Source organism: Dipodomys merriami, unplaced genomic scaffold (genome assembly GCF_024711535.1).
Source record: "Dipodomys merriami isolate MVZ:Mamm:240054 unplaced genomic scaffold, mDipMer1.0.p SCAF_121, whole genome shotgun sequence".
NCBI lineage: Eukaryota > Metazoa > Chordata > Mammalia > Rodentia > Heteromyidae > Dipodomys > Dipodomys merriami.
The window spans coordinates 1873245-1885301 of NW_027202505.1; the positions used below are offsets into that span (position 1 = coordinate 1873245).

Sequence of the window (12057 nt, forward strand, 5' to 3'; positions counted from 1 at the left end):
GAATGCAAATGTCTCTGTTCTTGTGAGAGTGGGGGCTGTCACTAACATCTGAGCCAAGGCTCATCTTTCTGGAGCCCAGAATTTACACTCCCCTAAGTGTCAGTGCCACACTTCCTGACCTTCCTTGCTCATGTCTCTCTCCTTCAGAATCCCCTCCTTCCTCTGCCCAACTCCTGCTTAGCCATCTCCATTTCTGCCTTGTTCACAAGTGATTTCCCTTACTCTAAAATAAAGATAAGCTATAACTCTGCACTTCCCTCAAGTCTCATTCTCCACAGACAAACTGAACTCAGGCTTCCAAAAGCCAACCAAAGGTACAAACAAAGGAGGGAGGGAATCATCAACTCACCTTTCTCCCTCACAGAATACTCTCAGCTGCAGAGCCAGTCACTAAATCCAGCCAACAGTGTCTTCACTACCTTCCCTTCTCCCAGCCCTCCTACCACCAATCTAGCACCATTCCAAAAGCCCACCTGGGCTTCTCAAAGCCATCCTCAAGCCACAATCACTAGGAGCAATCTTTCTTTTCTTTTTTCTTGTGCTGGTACTGAGGTTTGAACTCAAGAGCTTTGCACTTTTGCTTATCTTTCTCCCCTCAAAGCTGGCACTCTACTACTTGAGCTAATACCTCACTTCCAGCTTTTTGCTGTTTAATTGGAGATAAAAGTCTCAGATTTGTCATCCAGGGCTAAGTTTTAACTGTGAGTCTCAGATCTCAGCCTCCTGACTAGCTATGATTATAAGCATGAGCCACCAGCACCAAGCAAGGAACAGTCTTTTTTTTTTTTTCCTTTTGTCGTGGGGCTTGAACTCTGGGCCTGGGCGCTGTTCCTGCGCTCTTCAGCTCAAGGCAAGCTCTCTACCACTTGAGCCACCGTGCCACTTCCAGTTTTCTAGTGGTTTATTGGAGATAAGAGTCTCACGGACTTTCCTGCTCGGGCTGGCTTTGAACCACGATCCTTACATCTCAGCCTCCTGAGTAGCTATATTACAGCCATGAGCCACTGGCGCCGGGTTTCTAGGAACAGTCTTTATAATGGTAATCTGATCCTGTCATTCTTCTGGCTCAAATATTTCAATGGCTCCTGAATGCCTGTGAGAAACAACACTGTCCTTGACCTAGCCTTTGTCCTCCTATCCTAGCACTCACTCTCTACCCATGCCTATATCTTCAGCTACACTGATCTAATAACCCTTCCTCTGCATATATGCTCTTATTCTTTTCTCCATGGTGGCTCATGCCGTCCCCTCTTCCTGGATAGGCATCCTTTCTGTAGATCTGTTTACCTGTCAGTTTGCCCCACTACCCTGTGAGCGTCTTGAGGGCACGGACATATCTTAGTTAGCTTTGTATCCACACATCCAGCACAGGGCTTGGCATCATTGACAGAATTTGCTATCCTGAAAACTCAGCCTTGTACCTCCTAGGAGAAGAAAGGAAAGAACCTGCATGCAATTATCCCGTATAAGGCACATACCATCTCCAGCTGATAATGAAATCTAATTAGCAAATTAGATTAAAAAAAAAAAAAAGTAAAAGCTATCCTCTGTACAGAATTATCTGAGAGAGCAGCTCAGCCCCAGACCCACCATTCCCCCCAGTCTTCAGATGTCCAGTCAGAGGCCGCAGTGCAGTGGGCTGCATTCCTCCTACTGAGCAGGGGGGGCCAGGCTTACCATCATCACTGACACACTCCTGCAACACAAGTGGGTGATGGCGTGGGAGCTTGCTTAAGGGCTGGCGGCGACCCTTGGACTTCTTAGTCTCCTCCAGAGAAAACATGTACCGATCAGCAACCTGAGAAAAGTAAAGGAAGTCAAACTGGCCTTCTTTCAACGTAGGAGGCCTGGCATGGTTGTAGCTTATAATTCTAGCACTCGGGAGACTGAGCTAAGGGATCTATTTTATTTTGTTGTATTTTATATCAATTAATTGCTAGGATTACAAGTGAGGCGTCTGTCTAGCTTGTTTGAGTGACTGAATTTTACTACTGGGACTGAACTCAAGGCCTTTGTACTGGGAAGGCACTCTATACTTTGTCCAGATTGGGAAGATCTTGACTTTGAGGCCACTCCAGGTGACAGGGAGAGAGGGAAGAAGAAAAGGACATGGAAAATAATAAACAAAAATAAAACTTAATCATCTGGGTTATTTTAGATTTTTTTTTTGGGGGGGGGGTACTAGTCCTGGGCTTGAACTCAGGGCAGGGGTTCTGTCTCTGAGCCTCTCTGTGTTCAGGGCTAGCACTGTACCACCTGAGCCACAGTGCCACTTAACGCTTTTTCTGTTTATGTGGTACTGAGTAATTAAATCCAGGGCTTCATACATGCTAGGCAAGCACTCTACCACTAAGCAACATTTCCAGCCCTTATTTTAGAATTTTAGGGTAAAATCTATGCCTTACATGTGGTTTCTGGCCTTTCTGGAGCAGCCTGAAACAAACATACCAAAAGCAAACCTAATCCCACTCTAAAGAAGAGCCAGATGCCCTACCCCTTAAATGCATTGCCATGAGGCAACTTTGTGAGCTTAGAAAAGTCCAGGTGCCCCTTTCCTTGGACCAAGAGTCAGGAGCAACTTATATAATGTGCCAGGCAGCAGGGCAGTCCAGAATGAAAGCCTAAAGGAATCCAAAGGGATACAGGTCACCTGAGCCAAAACAAGTAAAGCACTCTATGGAGAGACCTGAGCTCTTGTGGACATTGCTAATTCCTCAGCTGATGTTTCCCCAACACTGACCAGGACAAGGCGTCTAAACCTCTGGCCTAGCTGTGAAGGAAAGGTGGTCTCATACCACCTTCACATAAACCAGAACAAACATAATTAGGAATTGGATGCTAAGGATTCATTCAGTAATGCTATGCAGGAGTTTCTTTTTAATCAACTTACTTAAAACTTAGTTATACTGACATTAGGAGATGTGAGGCTGGCAAAAGCCATTAAGCAAGGAAATGAGGCCTGCAAAAAAGCCACTCTGCAATGACAAAAACAAATGTCGCAGGGTGCTGCCGAGAAGTGGTGGCACTTCCCAGCCACCTCTGCAGAGGTGCCCTGAGTCCACAGACGTGAGGAGCCACTAGAGAACTGTACTTGGGATCCTAAGACAAAACAAATTCTGTGCAGACCATGTTCAAGAAAAATAGAGCCTGTCCCTCTAAAACATAAATATTACCAACAGGATTCAGAGTTTATGTGCCCATTCATCAACAAATGTCCACTGAGCACCACAGTGCCAAGACCTGTCTAGGAAAGTAAATGTGAAGCAATGGACTGTGACAGGATGCAATCTTGGCTCATACAAGTGTTGTGTAGTGGTGTACAGGAGTAAGGTGAAGAGGCTGAGACTTGTTACTGCTGTGGTCCAGGAAGACTACAAATCACAGCCTCTCTGCACTCAACTCACTGTTTGGATTTGTCTGAAGCAGTGATTTTCAAAATGCCTGTTGTGGGCATGGATGTAGCTTAGCGGCAAAGTACTTGCCTAGCATGTGGAAGGCTCCAGGTTCATTCAATCCTCAACACCACAAAAACAAACAAACAAAGCAAAAAACAGGAACAAAAGAAAATATTCAGTAAGACCCACAAAAACCTCCACTGAACTAAGGATGAAGAGCTCAGAGCTCTATCTCCATTCTACCAGAACAGCTTTACTTTGATTTCTATTTTTCCAAATGAATTAGATTTTACTTTCCAAATGGTTCTTTGGAGCAAAAGATTTAGATTTGAGAAACTTTTTTTTTTTGGCGGTCATGGGGCTTCAACTCTGGCCTGGGCACTATCCCTCAGCTCTTCAGCTCAAGGCAAATGCTCTACCACTTCAGCCACAGCGCCACTTCTGGTTTTCTGGTGATTTATTGGAGATAGGAGTCCCAGGGTCTTTCCTGCCTGGACTGGCTTTGAATGGCAATCCTCAGATCTCAGCCTCCTGAGTAGCTAGGATTATAGGCATGAGCCACCACATCTAGCCAGATTTGAAATCTTGAGCATCATGTTCAGAATTAGTCCCAGCTACTCAAGAGAGGCTGAGTCAAGGGGATCAAGAGTTCATGAGTTAAGGGACCCTAGACTGGAGTCAAGGCTCAAGTCATAGGGTATCAACCAAGCAAGCTAGTCAAACAAATATGAAGTGCTAAGTTAACAACAAAAAAAAAAAAAAAAAATAAGAGGCTAGCCTGACAAAACAGAGAGCCTGTCTCAAAAGAAAAAGCTGTTAGATGCTCATGCCTGTAATCCTAGCTACTCAGAAGGCTGAAATCTAAGGGTCATGGTTCAAAGTCAGCCTGGACAGAAAGTTCATGAGGGTGTTATTCCCATTTAATCAAAGAAAAAGCTGGAAGTGGAGCTGTGGCTCAAGTGGTAGAGTGCTACCCTTGAAAGGAAGAAGCTCAGGAATAGTGTACAGGCCTAGAGTTCAAGTCCCAGAAACAGCAAAAAAAAAAAAAAAAGAAAAAGAAAAAGAAATAATCAAACTACAGAATTAAAATTTTGGGAATAATGATGGAAGATAAACTGACTGGAGACTAGGCTTTCTAGGGACAGAGGACAAAGAAAAGAAAGGAGACTTGAAAGTGCACAAGTAAGGGAAATTCAAGAAAGCCAAGTGGAGGACAGTGTCAAGGACAGGGATATTCACAGCAGCAAAGGACGCAGGAAGAGCTGAGCAGAAAAGTGGCCAAGCATTTGGCAACTGGGAAGGAAGTGTTTGTTTCTGAGAAAATTTCCTCCAGAGAGGTGGTAAGGAGCCCATTTTCTAGAAGAGTGAGTGAAGGAATCAAACCAGAGTTTGGGAAAGAAGTGGCTTCTAAACGATAGAAGCTTGGTGAGTATGGTTCACAGCCAAAAAAGGAAAAGTAGCTTGGGAAAGGGAGATATTAAGATATGACAGTCCCTAAAAGATGTCCACATCCTAATCCTTGTGAGTACATTATGTTAATATGACATAGGAGAATCTAGGCTGTTAATCAGATGACCTTAAAATGGAGGGATTATCTGGGATTATCTGGTGAGCCCAATGTAATCGTTACAACACTTAATAACAGAAGAGGGATGGAGAAAAGGCTGTCCTGACGTGACAAGAGGAAGACTTGGGTAAATGTCAGGACCTATGAAGATGGATGAGAGCCACAGACTAAGAAATTGAGAAGAGCTGACAGGAGTTGGGAGGGGGCAAGCAAATGTTTTTGCTCATAGGGCCCACAGGAAAGTATACAACCCTGTCCACAACTTCATTCTAACAAGACCCACTGTAGACTTCTGAAATGTAATGTATTGAAATTTGTGTGATTTTGTGGTAGCTTGCTATACAGCAGCAATAAAAACAAAACAAACAAACAAACAAAACAGGAGTCAGGTGCTGGTAGCTCATGCGTATGATCCCAGCTACTCAGGAAACTGAGACCTTGAGATCCTAGTTGGAAGCTAGCCTGGTATTTTAGTCCATATCTCCAATAAAGCAGCAAAAAGCTAGAACTAGAGGTGTGGCTCAAGCTCCAATAGTAGAGTACCATCGTTAAGTGAAAAAGCACTCAGGCCCTGAGTTCAAGTCCTAGGACTGGGGGGGCGGGTGCCGTGCACGCAGACACACAGACACACACACACACACACAGACACACACACACACATACAGACAGACAGACACACACAAACATATACACATACACACACCCCTCCTAACAGGATCAAAGGTGGGGAGAGATTAAGGAGGCAAGGGTCAAGAACAGCAGATGCAGTCTGGGCACAACAGGAAGACAACTTTGTCCAAGATTTACTCAAAGTGCCTCCTATATACCCAGCATCTGTAGCCAGGTACTTGGGGTCCTATATAGATAGATGGATGAGATATGACTACTAGGCAGAGAAAAAAGCCTGGAGTCCCTGGCATCTCTCTTTTCCACTTCTCTGAGCAAAATAGGTAGGTCTATTCAAATAACTAACTTTTTTTTTTTTTTTGTCGGTCGTGGGGCTTGAACTCTGGGCCTGGGCGCTGTCCCTCAGCTCTTCAGCTCAAGGCGAGTGCTCTACCACTTGAGCTACAGCGCCACTTCCGGGTTTTCTGGTGGTTTATTGGAGATAGGAGTCTCACGGTCTCTCCTGCCTGGGCTGGCTTTGAACCATGGTCCTCAGATCTCAGCCTCCTGAGATCCCAGGCGTAAGCCACCAGCACCGGGCCTTCAAATACCTATCTTTTTATACTTTCTCATCTTCCATCTAAATCCTCCATACCCTCCCCTCCAAGTGCTGCCCCTCCCTGGGATGCGTTTCCATTTCTAAATCCCCTCAGTACATTACAGGAAATGCTGCTTCCAATCCCAGTTCAACCTCCTAGCGTGGCATGTGGGCAAGTACCAACACCACCCTTAATAAGGGGTGATGAGCTTGGCCCCAATGCTCAGTGGGCAGATGGGATTTGACAGTTGGTGGTGTTCCAGGCCCCTGCCTAAAGGAGAACTGAGAAGCAAGGTTCCAGAATCCTCTGTTCCCTCTCCTAGCAAGCAACACCCAGAGTCAAGGCCAATGTCCATGCTGAGGTTTGGTCCATGCAGGGAAAACCAACTGTCCTCCAATCTTGTTTTGGGACCTCACATTTTCAAAGCAGCCTCACCTAACAAGAACTTCTAGCCAGGCACCAGTGGCTTCTGCCTGTAATCCTAGATACTCAAGAGGCTGACATCCAAGGACTGCAGTTCAAAGCCAGTCCAGGCAGGAAGCTCCATGCAACTCTTATCTCCAATACACTACCCAAAAAAAGCCGGAAGTGGTGCTGTGGCTCAAGTGGTAGAACTGTGGCTCAAGTGGTAGAACACATGTCTGTCTGTCTGGTCCACTTGCTCTCACCACATGGAAGTTGGGAGGAAAATATCTGCTCCTACAAGGGGCTAGCCAGTGTAGGTCACCTGTCTGAGTAAGGTAGTGGCTACTTTGTTCTATCATGTGACATCCTACGCTTTTATGTCTGATTCTTGTATTATAATTTAACTGATTCAAAATTCAGATAGGGAAAAAAGATGGCTGTTAATTTATTGGCTTTTGGGGCTGGGAAGGTGGCTCAGTGGTAGAGTGCTTGCCTTGCATGCATGAGGCCCTGGGTTCCATTTCCCAGCACCACATAAGCAAAAAAAGCCGGAAGTGGCGCTTTGGCTCCAGTGGTAGAGCACTAGCCTTGAGCTGAAGAGCTAAGGGACAGAGAGTTCAAGCCCCACAACCAACACACACAAAAAAAACTAAGAATTACCTCAATACACTGAACGCAAGCCAAATACTCAAACATTTACACACACACACACACACACACACACACACACACACACACTTGTTTTTTTTGTAGGCTGTAGGGCTTGAACTCAGGGCCTGGTGCTATCCCTGAGCTTTTCTGCTCAAGGCTAGCACTCAACCACTTTGAACCACAACTCCACTTCTGGTTTTCTGGTAGTTAACTGGAGATAAGAGTCTTATGGACTTTCCTGCCTGGGCGGGATTTGAACCAATATCCTCAGATCTCAGCTTCCTACAGAGGATTATAGGCATGATCCACCAGCACCTGGCTAACACACACACTTTCAAGAGAAAAATTTTCAAAAAGTTAAGCAACAAGGGCTGGGAAGGTGGCTCAGTGGTAGAGCACTTGCCTTGCATGCATGAGGCCCTGGGTTCGATTCCTCAGCACCACATAAGCAAAAAGAAAAAAGCCAGAAGTGGCACTGTAGCTCAAGTGGTAGAGCACTCGCCTTGAGCTGAAGAGCTGAGGGACAGTGCCCAGGCCCAGAGTTCAGGCCCCACGACCGGACCCAAAAAAAAAAAAAAAAAAGTTAAGCAACAAGTTCCACAAGAAATGTACTCACTACCTTACTTATGTAACTGTAACCCCTATGTACAACACCTTGACAAAAAAATTTAAATTAAAAAAAAAAAGTTCAGGAAAGATTAGGGGTGAGGGTAGAATGTGTTGCTTAGCTTGCACAATCTGTAGTTCCCCCGCCCCCACAAAAAAAAAAAAACTCAAAAAGTAAACATAAGGAAACAGAATCTCAAGGGCTCTCTACTGTGTGCCATCTTTATCCCATAATGCAACGAGGCCCCTGGAGGCCATAAGGCCAGAGAGAAGAGAAGGAGACAGCTATAGCCAACAGGCCTCTTGGCACCCCTCCTCTCCGTGGGAGACTCACCAAAATCCAATTTGTATAAACCCAACAGAAAATAGCTTCTAGTGAGGCTGTGTTCCAGGAGGATGCCTGAATTTACAGCTTTGGGAATCCATCAGATTTCCAAAGGAGGCTGCATTAACCATCCACTGGGACTCCACAGCACAGTTAAAGTTTCTAAGAATACCCTTAGGTTTTAGGGTAAGAAAGGCCATCCCAGAACTCCTGAACCACTGCAATTTTAAGACAAGGAGGATGGAGGAAGGGTTCCTGCCCACACTAGTGGGCATCCAACTGGGCTGAAGATCTGCCGCTGTCCCTAAGGGTACTGCTATAATGTAATCCTCGGGACCCACAGTCATACACAGAAAGGAGAAAAGGAAATTCCAGCCAAGAATAAGCTAGAAGATCGTAATCATCAAATGATGCAGGCTGGAGCTCCAGGAGAGAAGTGGAGGGGTAGAGAGGGTTATCTCTCTCCTGCCCTCCTATAATCTGCAGCATATCTACTCTACAGGACCCCCTCTTTCACAAGATGCCTTCCATACCACTGCCCAGAGCCCGCCCATACCGTGGCCAGCTCCTGTTCACTGATACTTCTGGGGGCACCAGCTTTCTTCTTCATGCATGGCTCTCCCATAGTCACTTTGCCATCCCCTTTGGCGTAGCTGTGCACGGTGAGAACTCCTGTTTGCCCCTGAGCTTGGCAGGAAAGAAGATCGCTGGTTTCCGAATCAGAAGAGGCAGAATCTCGAGAAGAACTGAATCCCATGCTAGAAGAAAATTTCTTTTTGGAACTGGAGAAGACAAGACGTCCTCCTATGGAAGCAGGATTCACAGAAAGATCCAGGGCAGCTGCCTCTTGTTCCTCTTCCTCATCTTCCTCTTCTAGTTTGACGTTTTTGAGCTCTTCAAATTTGACTTCAGTCGAGTCAGAGTAATCTAAAACACCAATGTATTTGCATTAGACAAAGCCAAGTTCCTCCTGTGCGTGTGTACTTCATGAGGGCAGAGTGGGAAAGCATGAAACACATAAGTGTAAGTGGGACTTGATTTCAAACCCAGGCTCTGTCACTGATGAGGCCATTGTGTGATAGAAGTATCTGCTCAGGCCTCCAGTTTCTTCCTCTATTTGTCAGATGAGGATGCTACCACTTATTTTCAGGGCTCCAAAATCTAATTCCCAGATATAAGGTGATACAAAACCACATCAGCAAGCTATTAAGCAAATGGCAGCTGCCTCTTCCTTGCAAGTCTCTTGCAGAAAATGCAAGCTTGCACTCAGTAGCCACAATTACTCCAAGCTAGAAAATCTGCTGAGAAGTCAACTCAGCCCCAGGATCTGAATCCATGAGTCTGCCAGCAGACATAACAAATTTCTTCAACCTGACCAAAACTAAGACAAGTCACTCCTAAACAAAACCACCCTCAGTGATCATATGAATGACTACTCAGACATACCACTTTCTTCAGACACATGGCTCCCCCATACTCTAAGTGAACAAATCCTAAAATGATAGGCACCTCCTCAACTTGATCGTTGTACACCACGTACACACATCAAATTATCACACTGTACCCCAAACCATATAATATTATGTACCAATTAAAAAGCAAAAGTAAGGAGCTGGGCACCGGTGGCTCACGCCTTGTAATCCTAGCTACTCAGGAGGCTGAGATCTGAGGATCTCGGTTCAAAGCCAGCCCGGAGCAAGAAAGTCCGTGAGATCCTTATCTCCAATAAACCACTAGAAAACCAGAAGTGGCGCTGTGGCTCAAGCAATAGAGTGCTCGCCTTGAGCTGAAGAGCTAAGGGACAGCACCCAGGCCCAGAGTTCAGGCCCCACAACTGGACACCCCCCCCAAATAAAAAAGAAAGAAAAAGCTGGGTGCTGGTAGTTCCCGCCTGTAATCCTAGCTACTCAGGAGGCTGAGATCTGAGGATCACAGTTTGAAGCCAGCCCAGGCAAGAAAAGTCCATGAGACTCTGATCTCCAATTAACAAAACAAAGAAACAACAACCAAAAAAAACCAGAAGTGGTGCTGTGTCTCAAGTGGTAGAGCACTATATAGTCTTGAACAAAAAAAGCTCAGGGATAGCCCCAGAACAGGCAAAAATAAATGAATAAAAGGAAAAATAAAAGATGACAGCCAACCTGGGCTATAATAGTGAGTTCCAGGCACCCCAGGGTACACAGTCTGAAAATAAACCCTATCTGAAAATAAAATTAATAAATAACATTAGATGGCATATAGTTCCATATTCTCTCATTCTTCTTTATGAGTTGTTTCCTGGAAACACAATGCCAGACATCGCCACCAGCTCACCTGGAGGTCATCATGCTGCTTCCCAGCACCAGGCATTTGCCAGGCTCCTCCTCTCTTGTGTGCTGCATCTGCCTGCCTTATCTCCTAGGAGTCACCTATACCAAAGTCTTCCATTTTCTCCTCACTCCTTGCCAGGCAGCAGGATGAGCTTTCCCTCTATGCCTAGTCTTCCCTACATACTCCTCACAAACCAATCATAGGTTTGCTCCCAAACCTGGTTCCTCCTATTTTTTTTTTTTTTTTTGCTAGTCCTGAGGCTTGAACTCAGGGGCTGGGCACTGTCCCTGAGCTTCTTTTGCTAGCACTCTACCACTTGAGCCACAGAGCTATTTCCAACTTTTTCTGTGTATGTGGTATTGAGGAATCGAACCCAGGGTATCATGCATGCTAGGCAAGCACTCTACCATTAAGCCACCTTCCTGGCCCCCTCCTATTATTATTTTTTTTTGGGGGGGGGGGGAGGGGGTTGGTTGTGAGGCCTGAACTCTGGGCCTGGATGCTGTCCCTCAGCTCTTCAGCTCAAGGCTAAGTGCTCTATTGCTAAAACCTCGGCGCCACTTCCGGCTTTTTCTGCTTTTGTGGTGCTGAGGAATTGAATCCAGGGCCTCACACAGGCGAGACAAGCACTCTACCATTGAGCCACCTTCCCAGCTCCCCACTCCTATTATTTTTGATGGAGCATTTAATATGGTCTTGAACATGGAACAGACAGGGGTGTGGAAAAAGCATCATAACTCACCTGGGAAGGGTAAGCCGTCTTCCACTTGTCGCACAGAGCTGTGGGTGGGCCTCACTGGGGCGAGGGCAGCCTGGCACTCTGTCATCTCATACTGTCCGGAACTCAACTCCTCCTTGGGGAAGAGTTCGCTCTGACTCACCTCCTGTGGTATTTCGAGACAAACCCGGTGTCTCTTTGTCCCAATACGATGCTTGGCCAGGCTGTAAAGAAAAAAAAACTTGTAAGAGCCAACCTATCCCACATACTCACATACATCCACATAAAACCCATAATACATGGCAAGAACCAAAACCCTGGGCCAACTCTTTCTTGCTTATATGGCCCAAGATAAGGGACCTCACTGTTCATTCTGTCATCTAGAAAGTACAGGTAGCCGGGCACCAGTAGCTCATGCCTGTAATCCTAGCTACTCGGGAGGCTGAGATCTAAGAATCGCATTCAAAGCCAGCACAGGCAAGAAAGTCCATGAGACTCTTATCTCCAATAAAACACCAGAAAACTAGAAGTGGTGCTGTGGCTCAAGAGGTAGAGTGCTAGCCTGAGCTGAAGAGCTGAGGGACAGGGCCCAGGCCCACAGTTCAAGCCCCATGACTGACAAAAGAAAAAAGAAAAAAAAAAGAAATACAGGTTACCTCCACTCACCTTGCAAATTTGTTGTGAAGACTGCAAAGAAACATATATAATTCCAGGTCTGTACTACATACCTAGTCAATGCCCTCCAGGCCTTCTTGCCCTCAAAAGCTTTACACATGGCCAAGTTCTCCTTTATAAAACACTCGGACAGGCATCAGTGATTCATGTCTGTAATCCTAGCTACTTAGGGGGCTGAGATCAGAGGATCATGGTTCAAA

At 45.8% G+C, this 12057-nt stretch overlaps 1 protein-coding gene across 4 annotated transcripts in view; it reads right to left on the bottom strand.

Moving 5' to 3' along the window:
• The window catches only part of LOC138823650 (lysine-specific demethylase 4A), a 54149-nt gene that overhangs the window by 20917 nt on the left and 21175 nt on the right, over positions 1-12057 (bottom strand). For all 4 annotated transcript variants that reach the window (XM_070017103.1, XM_070017104.1, XM_070017102.1 and 1 more), the window contains 3 exons: positions 11207-11406; positions 8711-9081; positions 1678-1798 (listed from right to left, as the gene is read on the bottom strand). In XM_070017103.1, the coding sequence (XP_069873204.1) occupies positions 1678-1798; positions 8711-9081; positions 11207-11406 (692 nt within the window). The remainder of the gene's footprint in view (positions 1-1677; positions 1799-8710; positions 9082-11206; positions 11407-12057) is intronic.